General features: G+C 40.2%; 1 protein-coding gene across 1 annotated transcript in view; it reads right to left on the reverse strand.

Annotated features, from left to right (window-relative positions):
• ERN2 (endoplasmic reticulum to nucleus signaling 2) overlaps window positions 1-19,242 on the reverse strand; it is an 886,535-nt gene that overhangs the window by 26,751 nt on the left and 840,542 nt on the right. Inside the window, exon 21 of the mRNA XM_044089233.1 lies at window positions 7,999-8,066. Within this exon, the coding sequence (XP_043945168.1) occupies window positions 7,999-8,066 (68 nt within the window). The remainder of the gene's footprint in view (window positions 1-7,998; window positions 8,067-19,242) is intronic.

Consider the following 19,242-nt stretch of genomic DNA (forward strand, 5'->3'; position numbering starts at 1 on the left):
CATGATCATGCACAACAGATGTTCCATTCTGTTCAATGTTTTGGGTCCTTGAGCTTTTCAGCTCAAATCTGCTGAAATTAATCTAAACTTCATTAGATCAACTCTAAAAACAAGAGTAAAAACAGTTAAACACCATAATGAATATGCTCTGAGGCATAACCAAAAGAAAACTATTGTTTTTACACCTCCTGCTAATTATATATACTAACTCAAAAATCCCACAACCCCCTGGGGAGGGGCAAATTCCCTTACCTCAGGGATTGCCAATTGCATACACCTGTTGACCATCTGTTTTGTCAACAAAACAGATGTTGACATTTGGGAGTTTTGATTAATAAAAATGTGTGTGAGACAGCAAACTACACACACACACACATATATGTTTTGACAGCTTTTATTTTGCCATATATCTATATCTCTGTATATATATATATATATACATATATATATATATATATATATATATACATATATATATATAAAACACCCCGAAGAGACCTTAAGGTACACATTCTTATTCAACTGACTGTTCTGTAAAAGCTGCACCCCGACGTTTTATAAAAGCTGTTCCTAGCCTGACTTTCACTTTAGCTTTAATAATGATAAAATCTCCTAAATGCTTCAAGATACTCTTTTAGAATGTTCAGGACAAGGCCCCCTTGATAATACTACTTTCATGTTGCATTGCACAGCCTTATATCTTCTGGTGAAGGCAAACTACAGAATCTTAAATCTATGTGCGCCTGCCAGAACATGTAAAAATGTGTCTTTTCTACAACACAAAAATAGCATAAATATTACTTCTTCCTAGATTTAATTTCATAATGCATACCAGTTACATTATTCAGGTAAAGACTGAGTTTATTGCAGTTTTCAGATAGACCAAGTTTGCCATCCTGAAAAAAAAAACAACTATACTTTTTTTTGTGAAATTAAAGTAGAAAATACAGCATTCCAGTAGGATGACTGATGGTACCTTGCAATAAGGGATCATTTGTCTGCAACTGAATGAAGCACTGCAGGAAATTTCTAGGAACAATACTGTTTGCATGACATAGAAGGATGGAGCTCTGACTGTAACCCAGACAACTGATATTTGATTAGCAGCCCTGGCACTGAAGGAGTCAGGCAGAGAGGGGGAGGAGTAAAGGACAAAGGCATACTCACCTCCCCTGGGGATGAGGGGAGTTGCATATGCTAGGAGATCACATGGACATTTTATAATTTCTCTGGTGCACAGCAGGGAACTATCTTCTACTATTCAAAGTTGGTGGATGGAGCTACTTGCTGGCATATGTCCCTTCTAGAAGTAAGGGACTGCAAATTGCAATCAGTCCTTTGCACATCGCACATCAAACTGCAGAACTGATGATATCCAGGGGATGTAGAGCAAAGTAATAAAAATAGGACCATCCCTGAATATTGCACAAATAGTGACCTGTTTTGGCTAACTTTCACTCTTAGTGATAAGGAAGATGAATGAGTCATTAAACTAAGAGGGGTCTGATGACTGGCAGGCAGTTGGGGAAAAGAGCAGATTTTTCTCAGAATAATATATTATGACGCTCAGCTATGAAATTCACTCAGTTAATGGTTCCAGCTGTAAGAAACACACACCCAACTTTATGTCCATGTAAAGTAGTAAGCAATACATACGCCTAAACTGGGGAATGGAAACTCACAGGTTTAGTAACAATAAACGTCTGTATTTAGGAGAAATAGAGGATTTTGACTTCTAATGCAATGATAATTCAGTAAAGAATTGTTCTAGGCCATTACAGTTCTCATCATATCGAGATGTTCAGCACAACACACACAGTGAAAACTGAGTATAATGCAAAATGTCTGACTGCGACATTAATGGCAAAATCCACTGGGGCCTGCCCCCTTTTAGATTTAATTTGAAAACTATTGGCTAATAACCTCAAAAAAGTCTTCAACAAAACATACCATAAATTCTAATCTAATCTCATAGCTTTTAGTGCAGTACACATCTGAATTTGACCCCATAACTTTTGCCTCTTGGAAGCATGGTATTTTAGCCATGTTATGTTACAACCAGAAAAAAAAATTTTTTTTCTGGTGAAATCTATGGAGTTTTACTTCTGATTTAATGACAACTCTGTAAAGAGGTATTCTAGGTCATTATAGTGTTCTGTACAACTGAACAGAAGTTCAAAACAGTACTCCCAATATAAACTGGATATAATGCAAAATATCACTTTGTGTCAGTGAACACCTCTAAACATACTGATGGTAGTACCCATTTGTAAAAGGACATCTCTCAACCTCCTTTGAGACTTCATTATAAAATTTTCTGGGTGTACAGCAAGATGATCAGCTTACAGATACTATCCCAGACTCCTTGTCTATCCTTAGGTGTTTCATTACAGTACTACATTGAATTTGTCCCCACCACATTAACTGCTCAAACATTTATCATGTTAACTACAGACTGCTGTAAATGAAAAAAAAATCTTTGGAAAATGTACTTGATTTTTACTTCTGACATAATGACAGGTCAGTAAAACATATTCTAGGCCATTACTGTACACAATGGACAGAGTAGAAGTTCAGCATAGCACCTATAAAGAAATCCCAACAGAATACAAAAAGCTGTACTGTGCCACTAAAGGCATATGAACTAAAGCTACTGGGGTTTGACTTTAAATGGCTTTATCTGCCTCCCTTAAGACTTCACTATAACACATTCAGGTAACAAAAAGGTGTTAAGTCACAAAACACACAAATTCTAAACTCAGAGCTTCTTGTGCAGCAGACCACTGAAGCTGAGACTCTCAGCTTTAGTTGTTTGAAAACATGACAATAGTCTTCAGAGCTAGTGACAATTCCATACAGAAGAATTATAGGTCATTAATGTGTTCTACTGACTGAACAGAAATTCAAATCAGCACTCTCAGTGTAAACTATGTATAATGCAAAACTCTAACTGTAGCAGTGAACAACTCTAAATATACTGATGTAGTTGCATACATGTAAAATATCATATTGAAGTCCTCTTTAAAAGTGTATTTTGAAACTTTCCTGGAGTAACAACAGTCACAGCTCTCAACTAAACAGGGACAAATCTAAACAGAATCAGGGACAAATCCAGAAATAATCAGGGACACTTCACAATATTAGTACTGTTAACTTGTGATGTTAACAGAATAAGATAATGTGAATTAATATACATTTCCTGAAAGTAAAATAAGTCCATAAATCTAATTATTGTCATTATTTATTAAGAGTAACTCACCACCATGTCTCCAATAGTCACCCGTTTTAGAAGGGATTCAGAGGGACAGAGTTAAAATTTGTGTCAAATCAGGGACATCCCTGAAAATCAGGGACAGTTGAGAGGTATGACAACAGTAAGATCAGCTCCAAAATCCACTTAAGATCCTGTTCTACACTTTGGATATTTAGTGCAGTAGTACTTATTTGCGCAAATGTTTTCATGTTAGCTATGGCATACTGCAAATGAAAAAACATTCTGAAAAGTGCAGAGTGTTTTAATGCAGTAAAGATAACTCATTAGAAAAATATTCTAGGCTACTTCTGTATTCTGTTCACTAAGCAGAAGTTTGGCACAACAAACAATAATAGAAACCGAGTATAATGTAAAATGTCAGACTGAGTGTAAGAGAATATATACCAAAAGCTATGTTGCCTGTCTATGAAAGGCTATATCTTAGTCTCCCTTTTAGCTTTCATTATGAAAATGTAAGGTACTAACAACATAAATCATACAGTTTCAACTACAAAATGCACCTAGGCCTCCTATATTATCCTCAGTAATATTATTGCAGTTCGGTGTTGAATTTAAGAAAGCCACCTGAGTTGAATGAAATCTTAGCATTGTAGTCATGACATTTTACAAGAATAAATATTTTTTTCTGGTGAAATGAAGAGATTTTCACTTCTGATATTTATTTACTTATTTATTTAATTAATTAATTAATTTTACATTTGTTTACCGGAGTAGGTCCGACTGGACAGAGCTGTCTGATTTCAGAGGAGGCTTGGGGAGAAAAGCTCCAGAACAATTGCTAACATACTATACATAAGACATTTACATGAGCATTGTGGTTTACACATTCACTTATAAAAATATAACAGATAATAACATATGACTGCATAAGATATTTACATGAGCATAGTGGTTTAGACATACAAATAAAAGTATAGCAGATACATATGATGGTTGTTCATACAGTATGATTAGTAGAGATAATCTTGAAGATGTACTGAAGGCAAGACAAGAAAGGAAAAACTAAAAAAGGAGGAGAATATAGACAGGTTCATATGAGGTACTTGACATTTTAATGGAAAGCTTTTCATCTTAGTCTGTGGGAGAGTTAGTAGGTATAGATGGGACAGTGGGACTAGGCAGCAGTGAGTTGGTAACGTTTGATAATATAGAGTGCATCTGTGGAAGTTTTAAAGAGGAGGCTGGCTAGTGGGAAGGGGAAAGGAGTTAGAATATGTCAGACAGGTGCTAGGCAGTTACAAGTAACGTGTGATAATATATAGTGCATCTGTGGGAATTTTAACGAGGTTAGATAGTGGGTAGGGGAAAGGAGTTAGAATATGTCAGACAGGTGCTAGGCAGTTACAAGTAACGTGTGATAATATATAGTACATCTGTGGGAATTTTAATGAGGTTGGATAGTGGGAAGGGGAAAGGAGTTAGAATATGTCAGACAGGTGCTAGGCAGTTACAAGTAACGTGTGATAATATATAGTGCATCTGTGGGAATTTTAACGAGGTTAGATAGTGGGTAGGGGAAAGGAGTTAGAATATGTCAGACAGGTGCTAGGCAGTTACAAGTAACGTGTGATAATATATAGTGCATCTGTGGGAATTTTAATGAGGTTGGATAGTGGGTAGGGGAAAGGAGTTAGAATATGTCAGCCAGGTGCTAGGCAGTTGCATGTCCAGGAGTTGTTTAGGTGGGAAATAAGCTGTTTTTGAAGATGGTTTTGTTAGGTTGTAACCTGATTTGTAGTGGTAGGGAGTTCCAAGTCTTAGCAATGTTGCTAGAATAGAGGGATCCACCAGAGCTGTAATGGCTTTTGGAGATTGTGATTAGTGCCTTTTTGTGGATCTAAGTTCTCGGTTACTGGAGTAGAAAGTGACCAGGTCTTGTAAGGCTGGAGTTTTGTCGGGTTGGTACAGTATTTGGTGAGCTAGAAGAAGCTGGTTTAGAGCTAAGGTGTTAGGGTACCCTACCAAGGAGGTAATAGCTGAAAAAAGAAAAAGGTATAAGAGTCTGACTAAGTAATGAAGGTAAGCAGTGTTGTACTTTAATGGCAGGGATTGTGCAAGTTACTGTGTTTCCACTATTTATTCACAGTGAATGGAAAAATAACTGCTGTGAAGGGACTTGGGTTACTTTACAGTAGACAGAAATATTAGAGAATTTAAATAACTGTAGAGCATGGTCCTGCTTACAGGATGAGCTGCTTAACTGGGCTATGATTCAGTTGTTTGGTGGTGTTCTGCTGCCAGCTAGTGGCAGTTTGTTGCAATGGCAGGGATTGGAAGAAGTATTCACGTGTTTTCATATACATGCCCTCCATCTCATCCACATTCTGTGTACACCTCCAATACTTGATTCAGAGGAAAGTGAAAGAAACAATGAGCACAGTCTTTTTCGATCTGTTGCTCTTGGCCACATATGCACATCACCCCCTACCCTGTTTCAGAATATTACTGATATGCTCTTGTGAAACTAGAACCAAAAGCAATACTCTTTTCTAGGGAAATCTAATATTTTCTGTCATTTGCATATGTTATAGCAAAACACAGGTATTCCACATGCTCTGAGAAGCATACTCGTATCTGACATTCTCTTGCCTTCTTTCATAAAAGCTACTGATGAAAAACAAAATAAAAGCAGGATTATGAACGAGCCTTAATAAAAGTAGGATTATGAACAAGCCTCGTCAGGAAAATTTCATAAGAATATCTTGAAGTGGTAGAGTTATTTTCATTTGAAGTTAGGGCAGAATTCAGTCAAGAATGGCCTTTGTAAATTGAGAGTAAAAGTTTTACAAATAGCTGAAAGCAAATATGTGTCTTTCGTTTTTCTTCAGAATATATATATATATATATATATATATATATATATATATATACACTACCAACAACATAAATCTGTCATATTGTAGTTATGTCAGCCCTAAAAAGAGTACTTCTGTATTAAATTAATCTTTTCATTCTATGTATATGTCGAAGGATAACAGATGTCAATAATATGATTTTTTTAATTAAAATTCAAGATGCAGCTTCTGCTTTGTCTTCGTTGAGTGCAGGAGCCTAGTCCAATGGCACTTTTACAGATAGTTACACCATTAACATTTACTAAATCTTTCATGAATAAATGCTGAATCATTTTGGATATATAAGGTTTGATATAGGGTTTAAATCAGATGAAAAAATAGCCAAAACAAACAGTATTCTGGGGAAAGACCTTCTGAAAATGCTCAGCAGTTAAGATGTTAAATGTGCCATTGGTTGCTACTACTGCATCTGTTACTATGACGGCATTTTTGTGGACATTATCAGCATCTGGAGATCTTAATGGGTAACTCTTCTTACCATTTATTTATTCATTTTGTTTTTCTCTAACACCTACCTCATCGTAGCCCCAATTGCTTTCTCTGATGTCGAATCTTACTAATGTTTGTTAATGTGCAGACTTCTTTCACATCCTCCTCAACTACTTATCATTTCCAATGATGTGCAACAATTTTCAGAAAGGAGGCCTAAAATAATTTTGAGCATACAGCTCCATAGCAGGAGCACCCAAGCCATCCTGACAAAACAGCAATGACAGCAGTTTCCATTTAACCATATGCCCATCACAGGCCCATGTAAAGTTTTAAATTAACTTTGAAATATCCTGTAGAAAATCTGCCCTGGAGATAAATGGAGTCTCTGAGATGCACAAAGCATCAAAGGGAAAATTAACTGATTCTTTGTATTCTTTGAGGCAGATCAAGGCACAGTCCCTTCCATCTCTAGGTCAGCCATCTGGCCTTAGTAGAAAGGTCAGTATAAATAAATTCTGGGGAAGCTGCTATTGTCTAACAATTTTATTTCCACATAAATCACAGAATTCCTTCTCTCAAGCAAAGAATATTCACTTGCAAGCATGATAGCAAGGGTATAATTAATTCTGTCTCCATTTTCAAAACATTAATTGTATAACCAGACTTTACACCAAACTCCTGCAACATTTCTGTGGAGGCTGGGAGGTCCCTCTCCATATCAGAAAAAGCGAGTAACAGATCATCTCCATATAACAGCAACCTTTTCTGGTCTCTCTATGTAGGGAAACTCATGGGGAAAGCTTTGTTGCTTTTCTTTTATTTTTGCTTTTGTACATATTGTAAATATTTCTCTTTTAAACACATTTTTATTGCTGTTACATTTTGTCCAGTTTTTTTTTTTAAACAAAAGTCTGTATAAAAGTTGTATGTAATTTTATGGGGAACTTTTCTCCTCAGACCTCTGCTAAAGAGGGGAATGCTTGGCATTCCATTTGGTCTATTCCAGCAAACAAATGTTAAATAAATAAATAAAATAAAATATTTTTATGTTTTATTCTTTTCTCTCAATACTCCAACATGCAGTGTACGCGTGCGCGCACACACATACACACACACACACACACACACACACACACACACACACACACACACACACTATATACTCCAGACAGTAGCATAAGACAGCCAAATTTCTGAATCTGCTGCAAGCAATCTTACCACATTTGGCTTCTCTAGGTAGCAAAATGGCAACAGAACTGAATGCTGCACCCTCCCACTCCATCCAACCTGTGTGGCACTTAGATGTCTTCTCCCAGGCATTCACTGCTCTGTTTTTGGATTTCACCTAAATCATGCCAATGCAATTGCACACAGTTACCCTAATCACTCAGCCAACAGGCAGACCATTTCCAGGACATATTAAGAAAATATTGATACCTTATTCCTCATGGCCCTCAGGAGGTCCCGTACAGAGTTCCCTTTGTATGTTCTGTATTTTCTCAGGTCTAGACAAAACAGAGTACAAATAAAATGAGGATAGAAGAACTGTGTTAAAACTATAACGTTATGGCAAGTTACAACAGACAAACAATTAACTTTTTTTTTTGTGCTTACATCTTACATTTTTATTTATTTATTTCACTAATAAGTGGGTTGGTCACATTTGACCTTTAGCCTTGATCCAGGAAGTACAACACAAATTATAACCAATAAAGCATAATAAACTGCTTTCTGTCAAAAGCCACCACACTACTAGGACTCCAAACCAGCTTCATATTTGCAGCTCTTTCAGTGAAGCAATATGCTGTTGCTTGTCCTTAATCCAAGGATGACAAGCAGGCAGGGTAGTTTGTTTAAGAAGCTTTATTACATGAAAATGCATCAGGATGGGTAGCAGCTTCAATAACTACAAAAGAACAGATTAACAGAAACTAGAGCTTCCACAAAGACATGTTTGCATTACAACATCTTAACACAAAATGGCACTCTGTCCCTGCACATGGTCAGTAATCAATACATCAGTACATGCCCACAGGAGGTTTATTAAAGGGATATGCACACCGATCTACATATGCTATGCATTTACTACTCTTTCTGTTAACATTTCATTCTTCATATTCATCACAAATTAACCAACATCTTTTCAACCCTACTGCAGGAATCTGTGTTTCTGCTGTCTGTATTTCTTCACATTTAAAACTTTGACTGGACAATCCATTTAGTCAGGCCCAGGTAGGTCACTTCACTCATTCCCATTCCATTTATAACACCATAAAATGGAAATGATGCTAAATTATTGAGAGTTTCCCTACACTGTGTTTATGGAGGCAGGCATGCATAGCACTTGTGCTCCACTAATGAGATTTGCTCCATAGTGCAAGTTGGGTGCAGCATCATGGCGCCAGTGCTGTGACACTGAGATCCACTATACAGTGTAAATGGTGGGGGGGGGGGGGGGGCATGGCACTAGTACTGCTGTATTGAGATTTAACCCACAGAGTAAGCAGAGGGACAGCAGGAATAGTACTAAGACTGTGCTACAGAGACTTGCCTCACATGTTATGCAGGAAGGGAATCATAGTTGCAAGGTAGTAATGCTGTGGTATTGAGATATGACTCACAGCAAATGTGGGAGGAGTCATCAACATGGTACTAGTTTAGCAGTACTGAGATGTACCAATGCCTGGCTCCTTGCCTCCAATGTGACTTGAGTGACTGGGGTTCAGTTATTTGATCCAGCACTGGAGTAACTAGGCAGGGATGGACAAAAGTGAAGTGTTGTGGCCTGTTTTTCTTGAATGGGGGGGGGGGGCAGAGTTGGTTGTGTGTGTCTGGAGAGCACATAAGGCAGTGTGACTTCCCCAGCTGCGATTAGGGAAACCATCATCCATGATTGAGGATTGAGGATTGAGGATGGAGGGAAGGACTGCTTACAGGCAACATCCCTTGTAGAAGTGACGTGATCAGTATCATCAGCCCAATGTACTCTCCCTTCCCTCGTGATCTGAGCATTAGCAGTGGGACAGTAGGGTATAACATGAAAAGCCAAACCATCCTAAATGACAGCTTCCCTCAGCAGACCCTTGCACTTTTGATGGGAAACAAATAGACCAATTGGACAAGAGGTACTTGAAAGATAAGCAGGGATTGGGGAGAAAAATAAAGAGAGAGATCTGCCCCACTGTATGCAGTGAAGCAATCACAGTAGCAGTGTTGCACAAGTGAGATTTTGACTCACAATATAAATTCAAATTTAAGTGCCTACTAACTAATTACAATTACAAAGCATAAGCAGGAGGCATAAGGCATGATACTAATGCCGCGACCCACACAGTACATGGGGAGTAGCCGTCATGATACTAGTGTTGTACTACTGAGATTTGCTCCACTTTACATATGGGGAAAAACAGGCCTGGCATGATTACTGGGGTATTTAGATTTGCCTCAAAGTGTATGGGGAGGACTGGGCATGGTATTGGAGTTGCAATGAGATGCATCCTACAGTATCTTGAGGCAGCTAACATAACACCACTGCTGCAGCAGCACTAAAATCTGCACTGCAATACAAGTAGAGGTGAGCAGTCGTAGCATTAAAAATTCACTAGTGAGACATCCCCTACACTATGCTGGGAGATGGAGTCACTGGTAACAGTCTCACAAAACCAACAAAACGTGGTGCAGCATCTACAATGACCAAAGCCACTGTGATAATCAAAGCTAGTAGCTAAAGTCCTTGGCCATTTTCTGGTTCTGAAGCAAGGCATCTAGGTTTAGATGCCCATCCTGCTTGTCTCATGGGCACCCCGTTCATAGATTAGGCCCTAGTCATGCAGGCATACCACCTTTGTAGTGAGGATGGGCTAGCAACATGTAGGTTCATGTATATCATCTCCTACTAGGTGAAGAAGAGTTGTTCAACTGACACAGTCCTTTTCTTTCCTTTCCCCAGCTCAAGCATGCTTCTAAACCTCAGCCATCAGTATCCTAGTCTAAGTGCTTTACTAGGTTGTAGACCTGAAGGCTGGGGGGACAGCTCCCTATCTCAGGTGAAGAATGAGGTAGGATCATCTGTGCATCATTCCCCTATTAGAGATTAGGGCAATATTTAGAAGGGCTATCATACAATGGGGACAGGCAGGCATCTTGTAAAGCAAGCTGCATGTGCTGTGATATCAGTGGATACTCTCATCCTAGGCACCAGAAGAGAGACTACCCCTGTGGTGACAGCTTGGTCCTACTAAGACATCCTGGTTTGCAGTGACAGGATTCAAACTCCATCTATGCCACTGGCTCAACACACTTATTTGGTGGCAGATGCTGAGGATTACATGACTTGCGCTAGCTTTGTGAAGCACAATTTTACATTTTAAATACATTCCCTGCAATTCTCTTCCTTTCATCTCTCTCTTCTCACATCCACAGACAAAGGTTACAAGGTTACCTTGTATGTTACCAGCATGAAATACTGAACAAAATCACATCTTTATACCAGTTTTCTTTAACCTAGCATCTTGCTGGCATCACAAGGTAATCCTGTAATGTGCATGTAGTGTCAGCCCCTTCCTCAAGAAAAGAACGTGGCCAACACTTATGTTGGACTGATGATTTTACATGGCCACCACTTATGATGGACTGATGATTTTAAAAACTAGTGCTGGAAACCACAGTTCATAGGTGTATACTAGGCTACTTATCACTACGGCCCTTAAAAGCCTACTCGTGCAACCCAAAATCCACAAAATTGATTTATATTTGATTTATAGGGGATGATGTATGGACTAACTCTGGTATTCAAAGAAAAGAAAGTGACCACCACTTACATTGGACTGATGATTTTAAAACCTAGTGCTGAATACCACTGTTCACAGGTTCATAAGTGTGCACTAGGCTAATGACCACTAGGACCCTTAAAAGCCTAGCCATGTGACCCACAAATTTGATTTATAGGGGGTGATTTACTGACTGCCTCTGTCTATCAGGGACATAAGAGCCAGACCAGAGGTCAATTTTCTATTACCTATCCATATGTCCAATTTGTGCTTAAATAGATATAGGGAGGAACTCTGCTTCACATGGTTAAGGGACATCTTCCAGAGAATGGAAATTCTCTGAGAAACATATCTGGCTTTCCAACATGCCCTATTTATATTGCAAGCAAAATTTAGAGCTTTTAATCTCATAGTTCTGATGCTGTTTGTCCCCTTTTGGACTAAGAGGGAGCCTCTCTGTCTGGTTGATCAACCCCTCATTCTCCTACTAGTCTCAAGACCTTCACTGTAGTTCACTGCCTCAGCCAATCATTATACTCTCTAATCTTCTCCTTCATCAGGTAGCTGGCTGCTAGCATTGGTAATGCTTCTGAGAATGTCATGTTTAACCTCCTGTTGTGGGGTATCTCTGCTACCCCCTGGCACTGCTGTCTACTGTCTCTGCTATCTCCTCTAACAGGTCACTGTCCCTACATACACCCCAACACATGCTAGCCCCACCCTTTATTGACAACCTTATTACATCTTCCCATGTCTTCCCAACTCTGAGCCCCAAGAGTAGTTTTACAGTAACTCCATCTCACCATTTCCCTTGCCAAGACTTGTAATCACCTTGATGACCAAGTCTCCCAATCACTAAAAAATTTTCTCTCTTCCCAGACAGGCTTTTACTTCCTTCTCTTCCTGCCACATGTCCCTACTCCTACTTGTCTACAACCTTTCTTCCTTCACTTCCACTACCCTAAGCCCTCCTTATTGTTTCATGCTTGTTTTGTTTCTCTCCCTGATTTATCTGGTACTTTCCCCATCTTTCCTACACCCTTCCTAGAAGCAATTTCCACTGTCCTTTTCACCCAATGTCTCTCCCTTCTGGCTGAGTGCCCATGCCTGCTCTCCTTGTGAGGCTGTCTCCTGCATCTTCACCTCTATTCTTTGTTTCCCTTACATCACTTGTCACTGCTATTTGCACTTTATCCTCTGCATTGTTTTTCTTCTCCTTGTTATATTCTGTTGACTCCATTCACCATAATCTGTGCCACACCACTTGCTTGCACTCTTTTCACAATCTCTTTTTCCATGTCCTCTTGTCCTCTGTCTTTCACCTTCCACCCTTTTCTATCTACTGGTTTCCTGCTATCTCCTCTCCAGACAGTTGAAAGAACGTAAAAAAGGAAAAAAAAAAGTAACAGAATAAATGTGTGACATGGCTGGGTAATATTACAACACAGTGAATGAAACCTAGGTAGGATGCTAGGGGGTATTGTTGTAGGCTGAGATGCAGAAGGGGAGGGTGGAAGTTATGGTATGACAGAAACATGGGCCAGTGACAAGAGCAGTTGGTACATTAAGATATCATGGTCTAATATGCTCATGAATGACAGGGAAGAAAGGCATTAAGCAGAGTTGCAATCTCTATAAAATACGGCATTATATATGAAGCCAGAGGGGAAGAGGAACTCCTTGAAGACAACAAAAAACTTGAATAGGGTCAGAACCAACAGTAAACATTATAGCGGCTAAGGTGAAGGAAGAGCATGAGAATGCTGGTTGACTGGTACAGTACATCAGTCCCCACATACATCAAGGGTTGGGAATAAGATACTGCAGGAGAAAATAAAAGAAAGAGTGGTGTAGAAGGAAGAGGGTTATAGTTATGGGATCTCAATATGCAAGAAGCAGACTAGAAAACTTTAAGCGCCAAAGTAAAGACAAGGCAGGGACTGAATTATGTCTTAGATTATGAAGGGTTTGGCCAGCTGGTAAACGATTGTACTAGAAAGCAGAGAATTCTGCTTGCAGTTGTAATAAAGGTAGAAGAGGTAAGGAAATGGAGACACCATTACTCAACAGCTGTCATACCACTGTCATTTAGAGCTGGGAAGAAGATAAGACAATGGTGTGGGATTTCACGGGACTGGATTATGATGAGTTGGGCAGAGGGTCAAAGATTATTTAGGGGACTGGGGATACATTTGATGCAGTAAATGCATTATGGAAATTAGTCAAGATTACAGTATTCAGGACTAAGGACAAAGGTTTGAGGAAGAGCCAAAACAGAAGAATATAGAACACCAACATGATTACATAGGCATACATAGCCATTAGGGCAAAATACAAGGCATATAAAAGGTGTAAGGGAGTGGTGATTGGAGTTGCTGGCTACTGAGACTTGTCTGCATATATCAACTGGACACAAGCTGATTTAAGTATACTTTTCCCTGCACTTATTTAAGATTTGATTCAGTAAATATTGTGTGTCTATGATACAGTAAATATTGTGCGTCTCTGTCTATCTGCAGTTAGCTGCCTGAAGTGTGAAAAAGTGTAGCCATCTGGGCTCATCGAAAGTTGTTAGACTGCTTTGAAATTTAGTGTTAGCCTGGGGGGTTCTGCTTGCATTAAAATCTGTGTTGGTTACATTTCTAGTAATCATTTTAATCAGAGTTGCTGGCTACTGAGACTTGTCTGCATATATCAACTGGACACAAGCTGATTACTTATACTTTTCTCTGCACTTATTTAAGATTTGATTCAGTAAATATTGTGTCTCTCTGTCTATCTGCAGTTATTTCCCCACTCCCTCTCCCTGTTTCCCGTTGTGGTGTTAATCTTGGTGGCTTTGGAATTGCACACCCCTACTGTAAATCTGATTTTACACACTCCTGGACCCATCTCATTTTCTCACTCAACTGTGTACAGTGAGATCATATTTTGATTTTTGATATCAGATACTCCTACCAGTCCCATCTCCTCTGCTGTGTACAGAAAGAGCACTTGGGAAGGACTTTCCCCTATAGTATCTTAATTTGTTCTGTTTCCTCCCTCTACAAAAAAAAAAAATTACCCTTCACCTGCTTTACTGTATTTGTGTTTCTTCCTACTTTATTACCTTATTTTACTTTTGCCTCTTCTTAAAAGTACTTAATTGAATTTATTATGCTGCATTTATTACTGCTTGTTAGTAGCCTGATTAAATTTTAACTGTTATTCTAAGACCTTTGGTTTAAGCACTTGGGCTTCAAATAGTTGTTTTACATTACGAAGGTTTGTGGTCTGCACTGTTGTGGCAGGACACGTAGCGTACATCCTTCTAAGTTGGGAACTGCTGATTGAAGGCTCAGTGTCTGTTATTCTAAAAGTGTATTAGTTCTGGGTTAAGCACTTGGGCTTCAGCCCAGTTATTTGACATTAAGAAGGTTTGTGGTCTGCACTCTTGTGGGAGGAGAGGCTAGATTCTGCCCTTCTGAGCTGGGAATTTCTGGTTAAAGGCTTATTGCGCATGCTTACTTGAACTGTTTCTTTATGAAATCGGTACACCTTGTTTGCTGTAGCATAGACTAGATTCAGGCCTGCTGGATCTAGCTTTGTTTGTATAACTTGTGCACTGATCCAGGCCGTCTTTTTTGGAGAAGGTTTCTCTGTACCCTAGTGGCAGGAGTCTGCAGTTAGAACTTGTCTGATTGAAGACTGCTGGAACAGGGCTCAGTTTTGAGCTTTTTAACTGGTTAATTGGGTAAAGTGTTGTTTTGATTGTATCTGCTCTATTTTCTGAAAAAATATATATATACTTGTTTCCCACCTTTCTGAACTAGTAAAGTCCACTTTTCAGGTCACTGCTGAATCCAGGGCTGTGTTACAAGTTTCTGTGTTGCCCATACCTTACTTGGATAGAAGGAAGTTTCATTGTTCACCTGTGAGAGAGGGGAGCTTTGAGCAGCCTATCTGTCCCTGGAGGAGTGGTTTCAGCCCAGAAGTTAGTAGTTTATTGACCATTTTGGGCTGATTTCTATCTCTTTCACTTCCCTGCTATAAAAACCGCATTTGCACAGTTTTTGCGCTTGTATTCCACTCAGCAAGTGCCTTCCAGGTGTTCTGCAGAGTCTACAGCAGCAATGAGATAGACTTTGGAGTGATTAAGTATAATTTTTCTGCTTTTCTTGCTCTCTTAACTAATTTTGCCTAAAACGCCAGTTTTTTTTAGTGTTTCTGTGATTTAAAATGTTTGTTATTGCTACATATTTACTTATTTGCTGCCTGCACTTGAATTAAGTCATTTATGTATTTAAATAATCTGTTTAACTGTTGTAGGCTACACACTAATGTGCAATAGCTTTTTCTGTGCATTTAAAGTGTTGTTTTGATTGTATCTGCTCTGCTCTATTTTTTAACAAAAAAAAACAAACAAAAAAAAACTTGTTTCCCGCCTTTCTGAACTAGTATAGTCCAGATTTCAGGTTATTGCTGAATCCAGGGCTGTTACAAGTTTCTGTGTTGCCCATACCTTACTTGGATAGAAGGAAGTTTCTCTGTTCACCTGTGAGAGAGGGGAGCTTTGAGCAGCCTATCTGTCCCTGGAGGAGTGGTTTCAGCCCAGAAGTTAGTAGTTTATTGGCCATTTTGGGCTAATTTCTATCTCTTTCACTTCCTTGCTACCGGGCAGTGCCAGTTAGCTAGAGTTAAACTAATCTTGGCTCCACGAAGTCTACTCTTCAATTTTTCCCTTGGAACTAGACAAACCTTAAACTTTAGCACTCAAACCATTAATTTCACAGTCAAGCACTTGCTTAAAACTCATAGCAAGCACTAATTAACCCTAGCACTAGACCCCCCCCCTATATTGTTCAGAAGGACAAGGCTCTCTATTCGTCCCCACCAGCCACTCAGAAAAACAGCTTACTCTACCTATTCAGGCATGTCCAAAGGGCAGTTTCCAGTGTACTCTCCAGTCCAACTGGTGAATCTGGGCATTTTGAGGCAATGTTACAACTGCCTCATGTACACAGTCAACCCTCTCCTCCTACCACCAAACACTAATATATGCGAGAGATGCAATTATACAGCCAAACTGGAGGCAAAGCTCTCTCAACCCAAGACTGGAACTGACAGTCAAGAGGAGAAGGGTAATACTTGCAACACCCCACCAGTCTCACATAGACCTAATAAACCAACACCGGCAAATAAAACACATGAATACATGAAGACATACCCAGAGGCTCTAAATAAAAATCTGCAAAAGCAGCAGAGACCTCCAAAGCAGACATCCAAGCAACCTCCACACCCCATCACCAACCATGAAACACATACTTCACATAATCAGTGTGCCACACGATCATAGTCCTTAAGGCAAAATAACATACCCAACACACTAGTAATAGGTGACTCTATAGTCAGGCACACTGATATCCCACTAACTAGGCTGGACAAGGAGAAAGTTACAGTTAACTGCCTGTCGGGTGCCAGGATCCACCACATAACACAAGCACTTGGGTCACTCCAGAACAAGTACAAATACGACTCTGTCATTGTTCATGTTGGTGTGAATGACCTCAGATGTACCTCCCTGGACTACATGAAGAGACATGGAAGAGCTCTCTGATCATGTAGCCCAGGCCAGTATGACCCTGACCCTGAGTAGCATCCTGCCCTCACCAAGAAAGATGTCACAATATAAAGAAAAAATGATCAATTTCAACAATTGGCTAAGTTTCTGGTGTCATTCGAAGGGGATCCAGTATCTGTCCGCCTGGGATGACATGCTCGAAATGTCACGTTGCTTCGCAAGAGATGGCTTGCACCTGTCACCCTAAGGCTTTCAAATACTGGCCAAAGCTCTTGCCACCCCCATAGTGCCTTTTTTAGGCAAGGCTCAAAAGACAAACCCACCACCATAAACAGCAAAAGTAACCAAAAACTGAGGGTAATACTACTCAACGCCAGAAATCTAAACCTCAAAATGCACGCACTTGAGGCACTCCTCAGTATGGAGAACATCAACATCTGTGCAGTAACAGAAACCTGGTTTAAGGCTCCTGAGAGCACCCCAGCACTACTAGGCTATAACTCATACCATACCTTTCGGCCATAGAACCAGGACCGAAACACAAAAGGCAGGGGTGTATCCATATTCATCAAGGATACCCATACCTCCATGTTAGTGGTGCAGTACAGTGCATCAGAGATCATCCATGTGCAACTAACAATGGGCAAAACTGCAATCCAAATTGTAGCTTGCTACAGATCACCCACCATGAACCAGGACCCCCATTCCACATTTCTGGAGACACTGGGAAATATGAAGGTCCTACCAAACACCCTAATACTGGGTGATTTCAATTACCCAAACATAAACTGGGAGAACTACTCAAGTACTAACTCCCTTGCCCAACGCTTCCTAGAATTTATAAACTCGAATGCCCTGGATCAACTGGTCAACACCCCCACAAGAGGGAACAACATATTGGACCTGGTCATCACCAACATGGGCGACCGGTGTTCCACACTGGTGGTCAACCCCTCACTGGTTAGATCAGACCATAGACTAATCACTCTGGATATCCACATTCTGCCCCACCCCCAATCAAGGAAACCACCGTGAAAAACTTATCAAAAGCAAACTTCATGTTACTTAAGACCAAGGTGGAAAGGTTCACAGCCCCCATGCTAAAGGACAATGCTGTCCAAGCTGCTGAAACCTTTACAAAGGCACTCTATGAACATCTGCAGGAATGCATGGATTGTGCTATCCCAAGTAAAACCAAGACTCACTCCTCCAAGAAAAGGAAAACAGTCTGGTGAACCCCTGCCATAAACAAGCTGTACAACAGAAGGAGGAAACTAGTACAGAAAAGAACAAAATCCCAGGAAGGAAAGACATCCCTGATCAGTATCAGCAAAAAACTACGATCCCTCATTAAATCATCCAAGGCTAGTTTCGAAAGAAAAATTGCCAATGACTCCAAAGATAACCACAAAGTGTTCTTTAGCTATGTCAAGAACCTAACTGGAAACTCACAGATCTGCTCTGAGTTAGTGCAAAATGGCGCAAAATACACTGAACCGACGGATATTGCCAACATTCTGGCAGACCGGTTTAATGCAAACTTCACCCCCCTCTCACCCCCTAAAGGGCCCATAACCATACCAGAAGAATGCAGGGCCCCATCAATCACCAACACACAGGTTAAAACAGCCCTAGCCAAAGCCAAAACACAGCTTCAATGCCAAAAACACAACTTCAATGGGACAGGACTGTGTCCCAGGCTCTGTCTTGCAAGAGCACCAAAATGAACTAACCCCTCACCTAAACACACTGTTCAAACTCAGCCTCTCTACAGACTACATACCCACAGAGTGGTGCACAGCAACAGCTATCCCACTCCACAAAGGTGGAGCCACAATGGACCCCGGGAACCATCAACCTATAAGCCTGACTAGCCTGGCCTGTAAGGCTATGGAGCGCATCATAATGGAACTCATTACCAGAGACATTGGGAACCTCCAAACCTTGGACCCTACCCAGTTTGGCTTTAAGGGCAGATCATGCCTCCTAAACCTGGTGGACTTCTTTGAGACAGTTACCAAGGCATTAGATGAGGGAAAGGAGGTCCACTCAGCCTACCTAGACCTCGCAAAGGCTTTTGACACCATTCCCCATTCTAGTATTACAGACAAGCTCACCAGCCTGAACATAAACCCCTACGTCACGAGATGGGTTGCCAACTGGCTCATGGACAGAACCCACATGGTGAGAGTTGCAGGCTCTACATCTGACTCTAAACTGGTTACAAGTGGCATCCCCCAGGGCTCAATCCTAGGACCCCTCCTGTTTGGTATATAGTTCTCAGAGGTACAGGCAAGCATAGGAGGACTATGGCTGACCAAGTTCACAGATGACTGCAAACTAGGGGCCATA

The sequence above is a fragment of the Protopterus annectens genome, chromosome 12.part0, assembly GCF_019279795.1.
Source record: "Protopterus annectens isolate FY-2018-M chromosome 12.part0, PAN1.0, whole genome shotgun sequence".
NCBI classification, from domain to species: domain Eukaryota; kingdom Metazoa; phylum Chordata; order Ceratodontiformes; family Protopteridae; genus Protopterus; species Protopterus annectens.